The sequence below is a fragment of the Taudactylus pleione genome, unplaced genomic scaffold (genome assembly GCF_031769625.1).
Source record: "Taudactylus pleione unplaced genomic scaffold, aTauple2 ptg000722l, whole genome shotgun sequence".
Lineage (NCBI taxonomy): Eukaryota > Metazoa > Chordata > Amphibia > Anura > Myobatrachidae > Taudactylus > Taudactylus pleione.
In genome coordinates, this window is record NW_028285124.1 from 1,435,529 (window position 1) to 1,454,126 (window position 18,598).

General features: G+C 48.0%; 1 protein-coding gene across 1 annotated transcript in view; it reads right to left on the reverse strand.

The window, feature by feature from the left end:
• Window positions 1–1,321: 1,321 nt before the first annotated feature.
• Window positions 1,322–18,598, reverse strand: part of LOC148477368 (BOS complex subunit NCLN-like) — a 110,983-nt gene continuing 93,706 nt past the window's right edge. Inside the window, exons 15-16 of the mRNA XM_088456850.1 lie at window positions 1,471–1,555; window positions 1,322–1,381 (exon numbers count right to left, since the gene is read on the reverse strand). Of these exons, the coding sequence (XP_088312976.1) occupies window positions 1,322–1,381; window positions 1,471–1,555 (145 nt within the window). The remainder of the gene's footprint in view (window positions 1,382–1,470; window positions 1,556–18,598) is intronic.

The following is an 18,598-nucleotide window of genomic DNA, read 5'->3' on the forward strand; positions in this document are numbered from 1 at the left end:
TCACCAATATTGCCTGTATGGGGAATTATTGCAGTCTGGCCAGAAAAGCCCCAATATTGCCTGTATGGGGAATTATTGCGGTCTGGCCAGAAAAGACCCAGTATTAAACACGTGGGGGATTATTGCTGTTAATATCTGTAAGTTTAGAAAGAAACTGGTCCTGTATGTGACATTATGTGATAGTCTATGGGTAAACATATGGAGTAGATGGATTCCAAGGTTCTGACTGAGGGGATATTTCTGTTCTCCAGCTATTGGGAGCAGCTGGGTGGATCTGGGCTTTCTCGTATATTTTGTGGGAAGAGAAATTGAAATCTGCTTTGGTTGGTGGAGACTGTGGGTTTAGTAAGTGCTCCTCAGAGAAGTGACACTGGACAGACTGCAGTAATGTTTCTGACAGTGTAACGGTCTCTACACACAATCTTTTATACATGGTTACTGAAGGCACATGGTCTTCCCCATATTATTACTGAAGGCACATGGCCTCCCCATACTATTACTGAAGACACATGGCCTCCCCCATATCATTACTGAAGGCACATGGCTTCCCCCATATTATTACAGAAGGCACATGACCTCCCCCATATTATTACTGAAGGCACATGGCTTCCCCCATATTATTACAGAAGGCACATGGCCTCCCCCATATTATTAGCAAAGACATATGGCCTCCCCCATATTATTACTGAGGGCACAAGGCCTCCTCCATATTATTACTGAAGACACATGGCCTCCCTCATATTATTACTGAAGACACATGACCTCACCCATATTATTACTGAAGACACATGACCTCACCCATATTATTACTGAAGGCACGTGGCCTCCCCCATATTATTACTGAAGACATATGACCTCCCCCACATTATTACTGAAGGCACATGACCTCCCCCATATTATTACTGAAGGCACATGACCTCCCCCATATTATTACTGAAGGCACATGATCTCCCCCATATTATTACTGAAGGCACATGACCTCCCCCATATTATTACTGAAGGCACATGACCTCCCCCACATTATTACTGAAGGCACATGACCTCCCCCATATTATTACTGAAGGCACATGACCTGCTCAGAAATCGTCGTGTGCACACCTGGATCTGTAATATGTTATCTGGTGTTATCATGGTGGTGTCTCATCTAGCACATATATGTCTTATGTTTTGAGATTTTTCTTTCTCCTTTTCCAAATAATCTGCCTGAAGCTCTCCCGTCCAATACAATATTCTGACCATGGCACCCGGATATTGATCTTTGTTTATTGGCTGTTTAGGTGGCTCAAGGTCCGGGCTGTAGATCTTGACAATTACATTTTATTTATTTACTCTTCTGCTTTGTAATTAGCCATACAAACATATTATACATGGAGCTGAAATTCTGGAAGAGAAGAAGATGAGATGTTAGTTGAATCTTGCTAAATACAGTAACAGAGTTTGATTTTATTGTGCAGTTCTCCTGTGCTGAGCCCTCCCCTGAATGGCATGATGTATGATGCCCAGGTAGGCAGTAATAATTAGAGCCATAAACAGGTCAAACACTGCTGGTTTCACCCTGTAAGAGAAGGAAATGAGCTGAGGTTTCTTCTAAGCATTTTATGATCTTTCTGTGTCTAATTATATAGTTGTTGAAGTTGCTGTATGTGTACCTTCATTAACAGAGGAGCTAACGGGCAGGGAAAATAACCAGAATGTTCAACCCTCCACCACTTTCTGCATATTAGACTTTTATTCTTCTAATATACAGTTCCACTTCACTCTATTTATGGCTTAAATTAACGATTGGAGTGAAAGGCTATTGGTTTGTCTTATGTGCAATCATTATGTACAGTATTTGTTTTTTTTTCTGTTGATCTCCAAGAAATGCAATTTCCTATATAAAGTGCAAGTGGTGTCTATGGTCTAGATTCAACTAGCTGCAAACTACAGTAGCTCACGCTGCTTTCTACAGTGGCAAAACCTGCAGCTGCTACTTTTTGAGATTGGTGCTCTGGTGAGGTCCTCTATGCAGCAGCTGACCAGGGTCAGAGACCAGCTGACCATGGTCCCAGAGCACCTCACCGGAGCATCGGTCCCTGGATGCCGGTAAAAAAAATTTTCTTTACAGTTGTGACCGGACGACCTCAACTTGATACTCTTTCACAGATTGGGTTTGAGCCCCACTGGTGCTTGGGGTAACATGGATTCCCGCTTACTGTCAGTGACCACCTGTCACTGACTCCGCCCACTGCACCGTTTAGCAATGCTGCCACTACCAAACTCTACAATCGGCATTTGGAACCGCTTATGTACTCAGGCTCCAACCTCTGGCACCTGGAACAGCTGCTGCTGCATATGCGTCGACTAGCTGTGGCCACACCCCCTGATTGGTGATGGTTGTTTCCTCCTGATCACTCGCAATGAACACGGCTCTGCATGGTAGCTGGCAGAGGGCTTGAGCTTTGGAGATGCTTGACTCAATCCAGAACAGCAGGAGAACAGAATAGCATTTTGCGCAATTCTGTTGGTCACAGGATGCAGATGCAGTCGAATAGGCAAAGAGGTTTGTTGCTCACAGCCTTGAAAAGTACTCTTCCTTTTAGCATCAAGGGGGTACAGCAGATGATACATCAGTCTTGATCTTCCAAAGATATACAAAGATGTACACATACAGGGCTCACATGCCCTTCTTTTATGCCATTCCAATACACATTACCACAGGGGGTAAGTCCGCCCTGTGGTTTGTAACCGATCACCTTAAGTGCCTGTGCTGTGCATGTGCTGCACAGTGGGGAGTGGTCACTCCCCTGTGCCTGAACCCACCCACAGAGCTCGGCACACCCACGGCTTTGTCCCGTCTGTAAGGGAAAAAGGTTTCCCTCCAAAACATACTTCCAGGAATCTGCTAAGGGACCAAGCCTGCCATCTCTGCCTGAATCTGAGCTCCAGAGTTGGGTAAGCAGGGTCCCTGGGCAGGGTTTACTGGCCACAGAATGGAAGCTTTTTGGAGCTCCCTAAACATAATTAGCTGGCTGCATTAGCCAGCTCCCTATGCACCTTATCATACCCCTCTCCGGCATGAGGCTGCATAGGTGGAACGTTTATTTCTCTGGAAGTGGCTGGAGGATCCAACAGTCCACTGAGGATTCTGTATCCCCTGGCCATCCAGAGAAATCAAGGTAAGTGCACTTTACATTTACAATATACATCTAAAATACATACATTGAATATAAATTTTTATTTATTTCATATTGTGTATTCTTGTGTTTTTACTCTGTGCTCAGCGCTGGGCTTTACTAAACCAGCCCTGCAGTGCTGGGACACCAGGGGCCATGTCCCAACAATTTGGCTCCTGGTCCCGCAGTCCTTTGGGGTTACTGAGAGTTCCCGGTAGGTTCAGGCTCTTTCTGGCGCGAAAGTCAATCTGCATTGCTGTGAGCCTTGCCTTGCTTGTGGATTTTTATGAAAGTCATAAATCTGAAGTGCAAGGCTCCACCGCAAGTGTCTGCCATTTTCCCCCATGGTGTGTTGTAGCCATTTTAAAGGATTGTGATCAGTCACCACAGTGAAATGTCAGCCATACAAATAGGGCTGGAGCTTCTTCACAGCCCAAACAATGGCCAAATGCTCCTCCCCAAATGTGGCATACCTCACCTCCCGCTGTAGCAGTTTCCTGCCCAAATAGGCCACAGGGTGTTCCTGCCCATCTGGCCCCTCCTGCCTCAGTACTGCTCCCAGTCCATGCTGTGATGCATCAGTCTGTACAACTAGCGGCAGTACGCTCGTTCCGAGCGATGTTCGCACATCTGCGCATGCGTACGGTTTTTAGTACGCATGCGCGAACCAGTCAGTGCGGCCGAAAATCGTTTGTACGCTATATAGCGAGTGCCTGCTATTTTGAGTGACAGAATGAGGCGTATGTGGGTGGTAACAGGGGAAGGTGCGTGGAATTCGAACGCAGGCGTGCTTAAAGGTCAAAACGGGCGTTTTAAGGGAGTGCATAATTAATACAGCAGCGTCATTGACCACGTCACTTGTTTTTTTTTTAACTCAGAACTGCTCGCAAAATAGCGGTTGAAAAAACCAACCACAAGAATAGCGAGCAGTTCATACGCTGTACGATGTACTCGATTAATCTAATAAATAGCGGACATGACGTATGGTGCGAGCGGCCAGGGGGCGTTTTTATCAAATAAACGAGCGAATGTTTTGCTCGCTCGTTCAGACTTAGAGGTGCGAACGGATCATTTGAATAGCCACCCCTTGTTTTTGAACGAACGACCGCAAATAGCGAACGGCTCTGAATCAGGCCCAAAGTTTTTACTGTAGTCCGGCACCATCACAACTCACAAACCGGTGTCCAGTCAACTACCTTGTGGAGTCTCTTCTTAATCAAATCCGTCAGGGGTTTGGCCACAGCATGGAAGTCAGGGACAGAGTGTCTGTAGTACCCTGTGATTCCTAAGAAGGCCAGGACCTGTCTCTACATTGCGGGCTGGGACCAGTCTCTGATTGCCTCTACCTTTTGCTGGTTCAGGCTTCACCTTACCTCCCCCACACAGTGCCCCATGTACTGTACCTCTGACATCCCCATTTGGCACTTGTTTGCCCTGATGGTCAGACCTGCCCACCGAATCCTCTCTAACACCAGTCCCACATGCCTCAGGTGATCTTCCCAAGATCGGCTGAAGATGGCCAGGTTATCCAAGTAGGCCTGAGCAAAATCTCGGTATCCCTTCAGCATGTCATCGACAATGTTCTGGAAAGTGGCTGGCACATTCTTCATCCCAAAAGGCATAGTCTTGAACTCGAACAAGCCAAATGAGGTGATGAAAGCAGATCGCTCTTGAGCCTCATGGGTCATAGGTATCTGCCAATATCCTTTGCTCAAGTCAAAATTCAAGATGTATTTTGCCCCTGCCAACTCATCTAACAATGCATCAATGCAGGGCAAGGGATAGGCATCAAATTTGGTTACCTTGTTCAACCAGCGGTAATCTAAGCACAACCTCATTGTATGATCCTTCTTGGGAACCAATACAACAGAGGCAGCACAGGGACTGTTGGAGCGTGTAATTATGCCTAGCGCTAACATCTCCTGCACCTCATTGTAGATACTTGCCTCTGGTGAGACCCAAATACGCGGGTTGCCGAATTGGCTTATGCTCACCAGTGTCTACATGGTGTGCCTGCCAGGAAGTGAGGCTGGGCTTTCTACTGAACAGGGCCTCAAAGGACCACAGCACTGACTCAAGCTGCTCCCTTTTGAGGTTACCAAATTCCTGGCACCAGCTTACTTCCTCTACACCACCCTCACCTCTGGCACCACCGACTCCACACACTCGTGATATGCCTTCAACATATTTACATGGTAGGTACGCTGCCTCCTACCATCACTGTCAAATATTACCACATAGGTGATGTCACTTAGGCATTTTGAGACCATGTATGGTCCTGCCTAGGCAGCCTGGAGCTTGTTTTGGCATATGGGCACAAAAACCAGCAACTTCAGCCCTACTTCAAAGACCCGGGCCCAAGCGCAAGCCCCATGAGATTCTCTAACCGATCTGAGATCTGAGGATGTATCTCTTCCCTGTCTACTGGGCACAGGTAGCGGACCTATTATGTCCATGGCCACTCATTGGAAAGCTACCCTGACTATTGGCAAAGACCTAAGGGCACTGACAAACATCACAGGACTTAGTCATCCAACATTCCAGGCCAGGCGCTTCAGTGTTTGGTCCCTCCCCTGGTATCTAGCCAAAGGAATTTTGTGCTCCACTGACATCAGTGGTGCTTGAAAGCTCCAGGAAACCACCAGTTGAACTTGCTCCCTAACTGGCTTATCCCCTTCTACCTTGCCTACCTGGTACAGTGACCCTTTCCACCAGGTCACTCTCCCCGCCCCCATGCAAGAAAGGCCGCTGTAAGCTTGGCTCCTCATGCCTTCCAGGGATGCTGCTACCAGCTTGGCTCCTTATGCCTTCCAGGGATGGATTGGAGAGCTGAGCCTCCCTAAACTCCTGTCTGTGGCCCTCACCTTCTACTAAGTTGGGACAGTCTACAGGAGGGGTCTAGGTTTTGATTACTAGGTTCAGTCAAAGGGAGGTCATTGTGGTCACTCATACTGCCGGAGTTGGCAAACCACTTGGGACAAGGAGCATCACTGGGCACCCCCACAGGATCCAATGAGACAGAACCAACATCCTCTGCATTGCTAGGGGACGTAGGCATGCCAGAGGCAAAAGGCATGCTGGGTAGATGTGAATATCTGGCAGCTGTGTTCTTTTCCTCTGGGCTGGTTGATGCTGTGTATGGCAGTTGTCTAGAAGCAGTGGACTTTTCCGCTGGGCTGTGTTGGGATTGATGAGGACTGTAGTCGGGCTGCTTGACTTTGGGTGATGGCGTTAGCAAAGGCAGTAATGATTCCACCACCAAGATCATTCCTTAGGACTATAGTACATCAGTTGGGAGGCCATCCATGATGGCAACATCTCTCAAGTCTTCGCCAGCTCCCCAGTCCAGGTAGACTCTCACCATAGGTACCTCTCATTCCAGCCCATCTGCAACGGTCACCTTGGCAGTTTGATCCTTCAGGACTGCAGCAGGGTCAATAAGAAGGGGGCTCACCCCTGTGATTAAGGCCCCCAAGTCTATTAGGCCTTCTTCCTGCAGGGACCTCACTTGGACCGGCTGCAGGTGCCACCACATATTTTGTCATGGCCTCTTGGCTATGCAGGTGACTTTTTCCACAGAATCTTCCTGCTGTGCACCACACTCCATAGGACTGACTGGGGTGCTTGGGGTTCGGGACAGTTCATCCTCAGATGGCCAATTTTCCCACAGCCATGACACTTGTCCAGTCGGGGCCCCGGTGGTCTCTGATGATTTGCAGGGACAGGACATGGCAGTTTCTGGCCAAGAGCACCCGGGTTGGGGGATGCTTGCTTTGGGGGTCGATAAGCAGAAGAGAGGTGTCTCCCTAGTTGTACAGTCTTTTGGAGTTGGCTGCTTCTGCCTTTGTGGACAAATTGCCACATATTTGTCCACTAGCTGGGCTGCCATCTTCAAGCTGGTTGGCTTTCGGTCTAGCACCCACTCCTTCACTACCTGCGGTAGAACAGCTCTTGGCACAGCAGATCAATCAGTGCATCCCAGGTAGTGGCACCAGATCCATTCACCCATTTCACCACATCCTGCCTCAGCTGGGTGGTGAACTGCTCATGGGTGCTGGTAGGGTTTTTGGGCAAGTCCCAGAACTACTTCCTGTAGGACTGTAGAGTGATGAAATATCGCTGTAGGAGGGCCCTTACGACTTTGTCATAGTCACCAAAGTCCTCGGTGGCCACATCTCAATAGGCCTCCAGTGCTTCTCCTTGCAGTGTGGGCACTAGGTGTCTGACCCACTACTGCTTGGGTAAATCATGGAGTTTGCAAGTCCTTTCAAATACTTGTAAATGTCCATCAATATCCCCATCACTGTCTGCAAACTGTATACATCCAGATCTGGGTAGAGAAGCTGGCAACAGTTCTAGGGGTACCATGGCAGGTGGTACCTGTTTGCTATGCCATAGCTGGATGATGAGTATGCATTCCTCAGTTGCCCTTTCTCCCAATTCCACTATCCGATCTGCTAGGGTATCCGTTCCGCCCCCCCTGGGACATTGGGATTCCTGCTATACTGTGGAATGCTGGGAAAGGTAACTTGGGTGAGGGGGAGGGACTTGGAGATCTCACCCGATCCTGAGGATTGTCCACTGTTAGGTCGTCCTCATTGGTGCTACCACCTGCAGCATCTCCCATCTCTGTCTGGTTCATCTCCCAGCCCCTGAGCACCTCCTTCATGTTGCTTATGGTTGCGTTGTAAGGGAGTTGAATGCCCTTTCCTTGGCACACCATTTCCAGATCGTCCTTAGATGCTCCGCTGTAATCAGCCATCCTGCGCTTTCTCCTGAACTGCAGTTAGTCCTCTCCAGAGTAACTCTGCTTTTCCCGTCGGGTTACCGAAAAGCTGCCTGGGATTATCCCACCACTATGCCGCCAATATCTGTGACTGGATGGCCTCAACTCGACACTCGATCACAGATTGTGTTTGATCCCCACTAGTTCTTGGGGTTTCAGTGATTCCCACTTACTGTCAGTACCCGCCTGTCACTGACTCTGCCCACTGCACCGTGGGCATGTAATGATGCTTCCACCACCAAACTCTACAATTGGCATTTGGAACCGCTTATGTACACAGGCTCCTACCTCCGGCACCTGGAACCACTTCTGCTGCATATGCTTTGACTAGCTGTGGCCACACCCCATGATTGGTGTTGGCCATTTCCTCCTGATCCCTCACAATGGACCAGGCTCTGCATGGTAGCTGGCAGAGGGCTTGAGCTTTGGAGACGCTTGGCTCAATCCAGAACAGCAGGAGAAAGGAATAGTGTTTTGCGCAATTCTGTTGGTCACAGGATGTAGATGCAGTTGAATAGGCAAAGAGGTTTATTGCTTATAATGTTGAAAAAGACTCTTCCCTTCAGCATAAAGGGGTACAGCATACATAGATGCAGTCTTTATCTTCCAAAGATATACAAAGATGTACACATACAGGGCTCACATGCCCTTCTTTTATGCCACTCCAATACAGATTACCACAGGGGGTAAGTCCACCCTGTGGTTTGTAACCAATCACCTTAAGTGCCTGTGCTGCCCACATGCACCTTTAACACTGTCCCCTATGGACAGTGGGGAGTGACCACTCTCAGCTCTGTCCTGTTTGCAAGGAAAAAAGTTTCCCTCCAAAACGGACTTCCAGGAATCTGCTAAGGGACCAAGCCTGCCATCTCTGCCTGAATCTGAGCTCCAGAGGTGGCCAAGCAGAGTCCCTGGGCAGGGTTTCCTGGCCACAGAGTGGAAGCTTTTAAACATAATTAGCTGGCTGCATTAGCCAGCTCCCTATGCAACTCATCATACCCCTCTCCGGCATGAGGCTGCATAGGTGGAATTTGTATTTCTCTGGAAGTGTCTGGAGGATCCAGCAGCCCACTGAGGACTAAGTATCCCCTGGCCATCCAGATAAATCAAGTTAAGTGCACTTTACATTTACTACATACATTGAATATATACATTTTATTTAACATTGTATATTCTTGTGTTTTTTACTCTGTGCCCTGTGCTCAGCACTGGGCTCTACTAAACCAGCCAAGCTCCCAGTCCCCAGCATAGGGCTCTCAACTCTGCAGTCTGGAACCACACCCTGGCTGCAGCAGCTTTACCTTACACCCAGCAGTGCTCAGCTGCTGTTCCCCTTTCAGCTCTGGGGTTACATGGAGCTGACTCTCCCTGCCCCCAGTGTGCAGCCAATCCACCTTGGAGTGCTGGCGTGTCAGAAGCTAAACTCCCGGTTCACAGTGGTCAGCATGCCATCCTAACTAGCGCTGCACAGTGAGGTTAGCCCGGTCCCCTCATGTGTGGCTGCCAGCCCAGCAGTCATGGGGCATTTGTCCTGGCTGCAATGGTGTCCTGCCTCCCCCAGAGCCAGAGGTACAAGGAGCTGGTTCTCCATGTCCCTCAACATGCGGCGACTCATGTCCCGGTAGTGCTGGGGCGCTGAGAGCAGAGCTCCCAGCCCCCAGAGGTCGGCATTCAGACCTGTACTCTGCTGCATGGCCACTGTAAGCAGCCGGAAAGCCTGTGGAGCTGGTGCACCGGTAGCCAGGCTACCGGTCCCTAGGTGGGAGCGCAGAGAGGCTCCCTGCACCATATCCCCCCTGGTGCGGCGTACCAGGGATTAACAGCCCTTACCACCGCATCCATCAGAGGCCATCTCCGGAAGCTGTGGCACTTAGTAACAATCTCCCAGGGGAGGGGGGGTAGTACCTCGCCCTGCTGCGGCCAACTGCAGACGGTCCGGCCCGCGTCAGCTAAAGCATGCAAAACATTTCATTTAAGCAGATGGCACCTAGCGCCGCTATTACATTTAAATGGGCACCTGGCACCTATAACCCACAGCAAGGGGTTAACCCCTTCATTGCCACGTCCGCCATTAACAACGAGGAGAGGGGTGCGTGCAGTAGGACTGAAACCCGGCCACATCAGCTTGCAGTCTATTTAGACCACAATGCTGATCATAGGGGCCGGCTCCCAGCTCTGAGCTGCCTCTCAGAGCAGAGTAGGAGTTGCGGAAACGGGGAAAAGCCCTAATAGCGCCATCTGAAGGTGACGTTATTATCACAGGGCTTCCCCTGGTATTTTTACACAACATATTTTAAGTAAATCTGAGCAGATCATATTCCCATTTGTGAAATACAATCTACTTACTAAAAATATGTGGTAATTAGGGTTTGGAGTCGAATTTTGCAAATTCTACTCTAATTGCCCTGTATTACATTCACGTGAAACTAAAATACACCCGTTTTCACATTATTTTTGTAAAAATAATGTTAAAAGATATTCCCTAAAGGGAGAAATCATGGCTTTTAGTTTTCACATCCAGAGCACTGTAGGTGATAACTTTGTCCTTATTTTAATGTTAAAATAGTTGGAAATGTGTACAGATGATGATTTGGCCGACTTAGGGGTTTATTCAGTTGGGCACGAGGTTTAGCAAGGTTAAAACTTTGCGCCCAATTTTGGAATCCTGCGGGTATGTGCGCTCCTGATAACCACAGGATCCAATTAAAAAAATAGTGATGCTGGGTTTTCATCACTTAAAAAAAGTCACTTACCTGCCCCGGGGGGTCTCCGGTGGTCGCTGCAGCTTTCGGTTGCTTCCCCTCTCTCTTCTTACTGGAGAGGGGGCTGCAGGGAGTCCTGGGGGCTCCTGGGAGGCTCCAAGGGCTGGTGGGAGGGGCAAGGGCTGACTGGAGATGTAGTTCTACCAGTGCCCATTCCAGGGGGGCCACAGTGACACTGGGGGGGGGCACACTGACACCGGGACACACACACTCATACACACTTATAAACACCATACACATGCAGGATGAAGAAGACAGCGCTGCCGAAGGTAAGTAAGGACTAATTAAGCTAATTGGAAACTTCCAATTGCTTAATTAGTCCTCAGGGGGGGGAGCCACAGCAAGTCCCGGTGATTTATCCTAAAATCGATGATTTTAGGACAAATCACGCTTGCTCTGGAGGTGCGAGAATAAAAACCTCCGGCGTGCACAAAAGAAAAAAAAACACCTAATAGAATAGCAAAAAACCCGCAGGTGCAGGTTTTTTGCTATTCTCGCGCCCAATTGAATATACCCCTTTCTATACACACCAGCGAAATGTATGATTGACACAAGGGTAAGTCCAGTGTAGCTTAACTATGCAGTGGTGTTTATTGAGCAAATGAACGTACAGTTGTACTCACTGTTACACTGGATGAAGAGAATGAAGCAGAGCTTTTAACGGAATGGGGGTAACTGTCTTCTGGAAGTGGTGCAGGCACTGCAATAGAGGTATTGCGGGTAATGTCGTAGGTCTCAATAGCATATGGGGAGACATTAGTCTCCCACTATGTTGCTCATACACAGTGGAAAGGGCACTACACATGCACAGTAGTAGAGTTTGATGGCCATCTTGGTAGGGGAATCCCCGGAGGAGACATACAGTATTGAAGACTGTGCAGTAATGCTCTCCTATACTAACACCCCCTTACTACAAGCTTCTCTGTTACATGAACTCACAATTGAAGCTTTCATGTAGCAATCTGTAAGAAGGTGACATATAAAAGAACATCAACATATCAAACATTAGTTTGATACAATACATCTTAAATGTATTCTCTCATGACACCTCCATCCTGATATGCCTCTTGCAGTGTTGTCCACATGTGTCTATCTGACATTTTCCCATGAATTATGGAGTATACATGTAGTGCCACACTCAAGCCTATGGTACTCATAGTTCTCTACATCATATGGGCTTGGACTGTCACCTGGATCTACTGTTACTTTCCACAGTCTTTCCCGCTTAAGTTGCATATACATAGCAAACTTACATGTACAGATTATGTCCTCATACATCTAGCCTCCTTGCGCGTTAAACAACCCTTCAAATCACGCCCTGCCATGGTGTGACTCGGTAGCGCCGAGCATATTTTTGTGCGTCTTTTTACCTTCAAATGTGTCTTATTCACACAGTGATGCAAACAGCTAGCATAAGCAGCTTCTGCTGATTAAAATGATATGCAGCATGTTCTCTGTGCATCTGCATCTACATGCGAAATGCTATGTTACAGTGTTACAGCAGCTGTAAGGTGTAAATGATGGGGGACAGGTATGTGGAGGTGTAAATGATGGGGGACAGGTATGTGGAGGTGTAAATGATGGGGACAGGTATGTGGAGGTGTAAATGATGGGGGACAGGTATGTGGAGGTGTAAATGATGTGGGACAGGTATGCGGAGGTGTAAATGATGGGGGACAGGTATGTTGAGGTGTAAATGATGGGGGACAGGTATATAGTGGTGTAAATGATGGGGGACAGGTATATAGTGGTGTAAATGATGGGAACAGGTATATAGTGGTGTAAATTATGTGGGACAGGTATATAGTGGTGTAAATGATGTGGGACAGGTATATAGTGGTGTAAATGATGGGAACAGGTATATAGTGGTGTAAATTATGTGGGACAGGTATATAGTGGTGTAAATGATGGGAACAGGTATATAGTGGTGTAAATGATGGGAACAGGTATATAGTGGTGTAAATGATGTGGGACAGGTATATAGTGGTGTAAATGATGTGGGACAGGTATATAGTGGTGTAAATGATGTGGGACAGGTATATAGTGGTGTAAATGATGGGAACAGGTATATAGTGGTGTAAATGATGGGGACAGGTATATAGTGGTATAAATGATGTGGGACAGGTATATAGTGGTGTAAATGATGGGAACAGATATATAGTGGTGTAAATGATGTGGAACAGGTATATAGTGGTGTAAATGATGGGAAGAGGTATATAGTGGTGTAAATGATGGGAAGAGGTATATAGTGGTGTAAATGATGGAGAGGTATATAGTGGTGTAAATGATGGGAAGAGGTATATAGTGGTGTAAATGATGTGGGACAGGTATGTCGAGGTAATATATTGGTGGTAAGTGTGCTTGACTTGCAGATGGCAGTTGCAAGTGTTTTTATACCCAATATTTTACTAACTTGTACATACACATTTATAAATCACAAAATGTACATTTAAATGTGCCCCAAAATGTGCACTTTTATTTGTTGAAATACAATTGCTCGCTATCTTTTATCATTCATTAATAAATCTTGTAGAATTCATCTCTGAACCTCCTACACTGTCCTTATGGCCACTAATAGCCTCCTACACTGTCCTTATGGCCACTAATAGCCTCCTACACTGTCCTTATGGCCACTAATAGCCTCCTACACTGTCCTTATGGCCACTAATAGCCTCCTACACTGTCCTTATGGCCACTAATAGCCTCCTACACTGTCCTTATGGCAACTAATAGCCTCCTACACTGTCCTTATGGCCACTCACAGCCTCCTACGCTGTCGTTATGGCCACTCACAGCCTCATACACTGTCCTTATGGCAACTAATAGCCTCCTACGCTGTCCTTATGGCAACTAATAGCCTCCTACGCTGTCGTTATGGCCACTCACAGCCTCCTACGCTGTCCTTATGGCCACTCACAGCCTCCTACGCTGTCCTTATGGCCACTCACAGCCTCCTACGCTGTCCTTATGGCCACTCACAGCCTCCTACGCTGTCCTTATGGCCACTCACAGCCTCCTACGCTGTCCTTATGGCCACTCACAGCCTCCTACGCTGTCCTTATGGCAACTAATAGCCTCCTATGCTGTCCTTATGGCCACTAACACTCTCCAACGCTGTCCTTATGGCCACTAATAGCCTCCTACACTGTCCTTATGGCCACTAATAGCCTCCTACACTGTCGTTATGGCCACTCACAGCCTCCTACGCTGTCCTTATGGCCACTCACAGCCTCCTACGCTGTCCTTATGGCCACTCACAGCCTCCTACGCTGTCCTTATGGCCACTCACAGCCTCCTACGCTGTCCTTATGGCCACTCACAGCCTCCTACACTGTCCTTATGGCCACTCACAGCCTCCTACGCTGTCCTTATGGCAACTAATAGCCTCCTACGCTGTCCTTATGGCCACTAACACTCTCCAACGCTGTCCTTATGGCCACTAATAGCCTCCTACGCTGTCCTTATGGCCACTCACAGCCTCCTACGCTGTCCTTATGGCCACTCACAGCCTCCTACGCTGTCCTTATGGCCACTCACAGCCTCCTACGCTGTCCTTATGGCAACTAATAGCCTCCTATGCTGTCCTTATGGCCACTAACACTCTCCAACGCTGTCCTTATGGCCACTAATGGCCTCCTACACTGTCGTTATGGCCACTCACAGCCTCCTACGCTGTCCTTATGGCCACTCACAGCCTCCTACACTGTCCTTATGGCAACTAATAGCCTCCTACGCTGTCCTTATGGCCACTAACACTCTCCAACGCTGTCCTTATGGCCACTAATAGCCTCCTACGCTGTCCTTATGGCCACTCACAGCCTCCTACGCTGTCCTTATGGCCACTCACAGCCTCCTACGCTGTCCTTATGGCCACTCACAGCCTCCTACGCTGTCCTTAAGGCCACTCACAGCCTCCTACGCTGTCCTTATGGCCACTCACAGCCTCCTACGCTGTCCTTATGCCCACTCACAGCCTCCTATGCTGTCTTTACGGCCACTCACAGCCTCCTATGCTGTCCTTACGGCCACTCACAGCCTCCTATGCTGTCCTAATGGCCACTCACAGCCTCCCATGCTGTCCTAATGGCCACTCACAGCCTCCTAATCTGTTCTTATGGTCACTAAACGGTTTCTATGCTGTCCTTAGAGCCATCTTATTTGGGGTGCAGGATGATTGGGGTGCCCACTCATCATACATGTCACATAGTTCTCACACTGCAGATTTACCACGTGAGACTGGTGCAGTAACTGACCTTATGTTTCTAATTGAATTGCGCGAGTTGTTCAGATTTCTTTTTAGCAAGATGAGCAGATTAGTAAAGTGAGATTGTATAATGCAGAATTCGCCCCCTTGTGTAAGCAGAATCTTTCTGTCTCCTGCAGGTAGAAAATTACTCTGCAGCTTTCTGTAAATCAGGAAATGACCCCTTAGAATGACCCTTCCACTTCTATGAATCTCATTTATATAACCTCATCCTACAATACAAATTCTTATTTCTTCTTCAGGGTCCACAGGATCTACCTTGGGGTATGTAGTTGGAGTAATCCATTGCACCAAACTGCTTTCTAGCTCCCAGCATGCACAGGTCATCCTCCCTATATACCGCCCCCCCAACCACAGGCATTAAGTATTTTTGTTTGGTGCGCGGCAAGTATCCAGACGCACCATTTTATTAGCTGGACTGCCTAGGCAGTCCCAGGCTTATCTTTTTTTTTATTTACCTTCGTTTTTATATCGGTATTAGGCGCCGAATATGACACTTATATTGCGACTCCCTCTGCCGATGCCGAAACGCTAGTACCGCTATATGCCCTGGGGATTGTGGCGGGCCTCAGCATGGCTCAGCTAGTGGCATCATTGGGGTCCGGACTGCGATCGGATTCATGGAGATGGCAGGTAAGATGATTCCTCATGTGGGGAATCATGCGCAAAGCAGGCCAGGCCTCCGGGGTAGGAGACGCATTGGAGGCAGCTGCAGGTGAAGGTCTCATTTATAGTGTCCTCACTAAGGTGGCTGGGGCCATATCGTCTGTCACCAGGGACGGGTAGAAGACACACTAGAGGGCACTAGGTAGCATCAACTACTGTGAGGCCAGCGTACCCGTGCCATCAAAATCGCAGCTTAGGGGAGATAGACACTGCCCAGGCCGCTCCTCTCCCAACCCAGACACAACTTCCTGTTGTGGATTCCCATGTCTGGTTTGCTACTTCTGACCACCTCGTGTGTGAGACGCCCACAGTCCACCTTGGGTGTGCTGCTGAAAGCTGTTGGTCTCAGAGGTTAGGTCTATCTCCCTGTATATCTCTCCCCTGGGGCAGTATATAGCACTCTATGTCCTACCAATACCACTGAGGGGCTGGTCAGTTGATTCAGAGTCCATTTGCATTAGCATTTGATTATATTTGTGCATTGTATGTGACTGTGATGCTTGCTGCTGTATTTATACTGCCTTTTTGTTTTCAAAACTGTCAGAAATCTATCACTGTTTCTCCTCATCCCTATGAAGGTGTGCAGGGTTTTTTCATTTGTGTTAAGTCACATTGCATTTATACCTTATACCTGTTACACATTGCCATGTCTTAAAGGTAAAGGAGAGAAGGATAAGCTTCCTGTGCTGAAGTCATGTAAATCCTGTTGTGCAGGCCTGTCTGAGCAGGATTTTGTGCAAGATGGGTTGTGTAGTGTCTGTTGTAAATAGCCACCTTTTTTATCTTGTACACCTGCACCAGAACATGAACTACCCGGGGTGGCTTCTTGGTCTCAGGTTTTGTCGCATTTGGTGGACAGGGCCGCAGCGACGCATGCTCCTGCTACGATACTGCCTTCTGCTATGGGGTACCCACAGCATTTGCATCCTTTTATGTATATGTCCCCCATGAATCCCTGTTGGTTTTATTCTTCTGCTCACTCTAGTCAGAGTATGCTGCCATCTATAGCCCCTCAGCAGGTGCAGGAGAATAGACCAGTGGCAGTAAAGTAGGGTCATAAGAGAGGCTATCTGCAGACATTGCCTCAGGATTCTGACTCAACCTCTTCTACACACTCTCATACTCAGAGTTCGGGGTCTTACTCAGTGGAAGAAGACCATCAATCCTCTGTGGATGTCTCTCTCTGGTGAGAGTGGTTTGATCTGTCCTCAGTATAGAGGAAGGAAGAGGACGTTCCACCAAAATCTAAGACTCTGGTCTTTAGGCGTCCAAAGGTGGCTAGAGATTATTTTTCTCAGTCTGAACAACTGACTAATTTGATTCAGAAACCAAATGGGTCACATCACCCTATCTTGAATCTGAAGTATCTCAACAGACTCAGCAATGTGCCCAAATTCCGTATTGAAACCCTACAGTCAATTATGCTGGAAAAGGAGCCCGGAGATTTCATGGTCTCCCTGGACATACAGGATGCATATCTGCATGTTCCTATTGCACAATCTCACCAAGGATTTCTGAGATTGGTGGTAGATCAGTAACATTACCAATTTCAGACTCTACCCTTTGGGCTGGCCACAGCCCATTTGGGTATTTACCAAGATAATGGCTGTCATGACAGCTCATCTAAGATGCAAGGAGTCAGGATACTGCCATATTTGGATGACCTCCTGATATTGGCACAATCTCTGGAGATATTACAATGTCATCTTCAGATGACCATATTCTGCCTACAAGAGCACGGCTGGATAATAAATTGGAAAAAGTCTTCTCTTTCTCCAACTCAGCAAATGGTGCTCTTAGGGACACTGCTGGACTCTCTGGGTCAGATGATTCTTCTACCAGAGGACAAGATTATGGCACTACACCATGTGCACAGTCTACTTTGCAAGCAAGAAGTGTCAGTTCACTTGGCAATGCAGGTGCTGGGCTCCATGGTATCCACATTTGACATTGTGCCTTATGCCCAGTTCCACTCCAGGTCCCTGCAACAATGGATTCTGTCTCATTGAAATGGTCTGTATCATCGGATAAAGTCTCAGATGATCCACATTTCACCAGAGGTCCGGCTCTCCCTCGCCTGGTGGTTGCAGGCGACTCGTCTAGACAAGGGTCACCCTTTATGGGTCCAATATTGGGTACTCCTCACCATGGATGCAAGTCTGCGAGGATGGGGAGCGGTGACAGGTCATCACACCTTTCAAGGAAGGTGGACTGCTCAGGAAAGTCACCTACAGATAAATGTTTTGGAGCTTCATGCAGTGCACAGAGCACTCATTCTGGCACAGGACTTCCTTCACGGCAGGCCTGTCCAATTCAGTTTGACAATGCGACTGCAGTGGCATATATCAACCATCAAGGAGGCACACGAAGTCCGGCAGCCATGAGGAAAGTGGCAAACATTCTGCTATGGGCAGAATGCCATCTTCCAGCAATCTCGGCAATATTCATCCCAGGAGTTGTCAACTGGGAAGAGGACTTTCTAAGTCATCAGGACATACATGCCGGAGAATGGACTCTTCATCTGGACATCTTTGAAATCCTGGTGGACAGGTGGGGATTACCGTACGTAGACCTCATGGCATCATGTCACAACCACAAGGGCCCCAGGTTGGGGTCCAGAACAAGGGACCCCTCAGCTGCCTACGTGGATGCTCTGGTGGTGAGGTGGGACTTCTGGTTGGCATACCTGTTTCCTCAATCTCCCTCCTCCCAAGGGTGGTCAGAAAGTTACAGCAGGAAGGCAGAAGGATAATACAAATAGCTCCTGCCTGGCCCAGGACACATTGGTTTGCATATCCATAGACAGTCCACTTCCACTGCCGTTATGACCAGTTTCATTAGTGCAGGGTGCCTGCCTATATCCAGATTTACCTTGGCTGGCTTTGATGGCATGGCCATCAACTACCATACTGTTATAGTATACCATACTGTTATAGTATAACTACCATACTGTTATAGTATAACT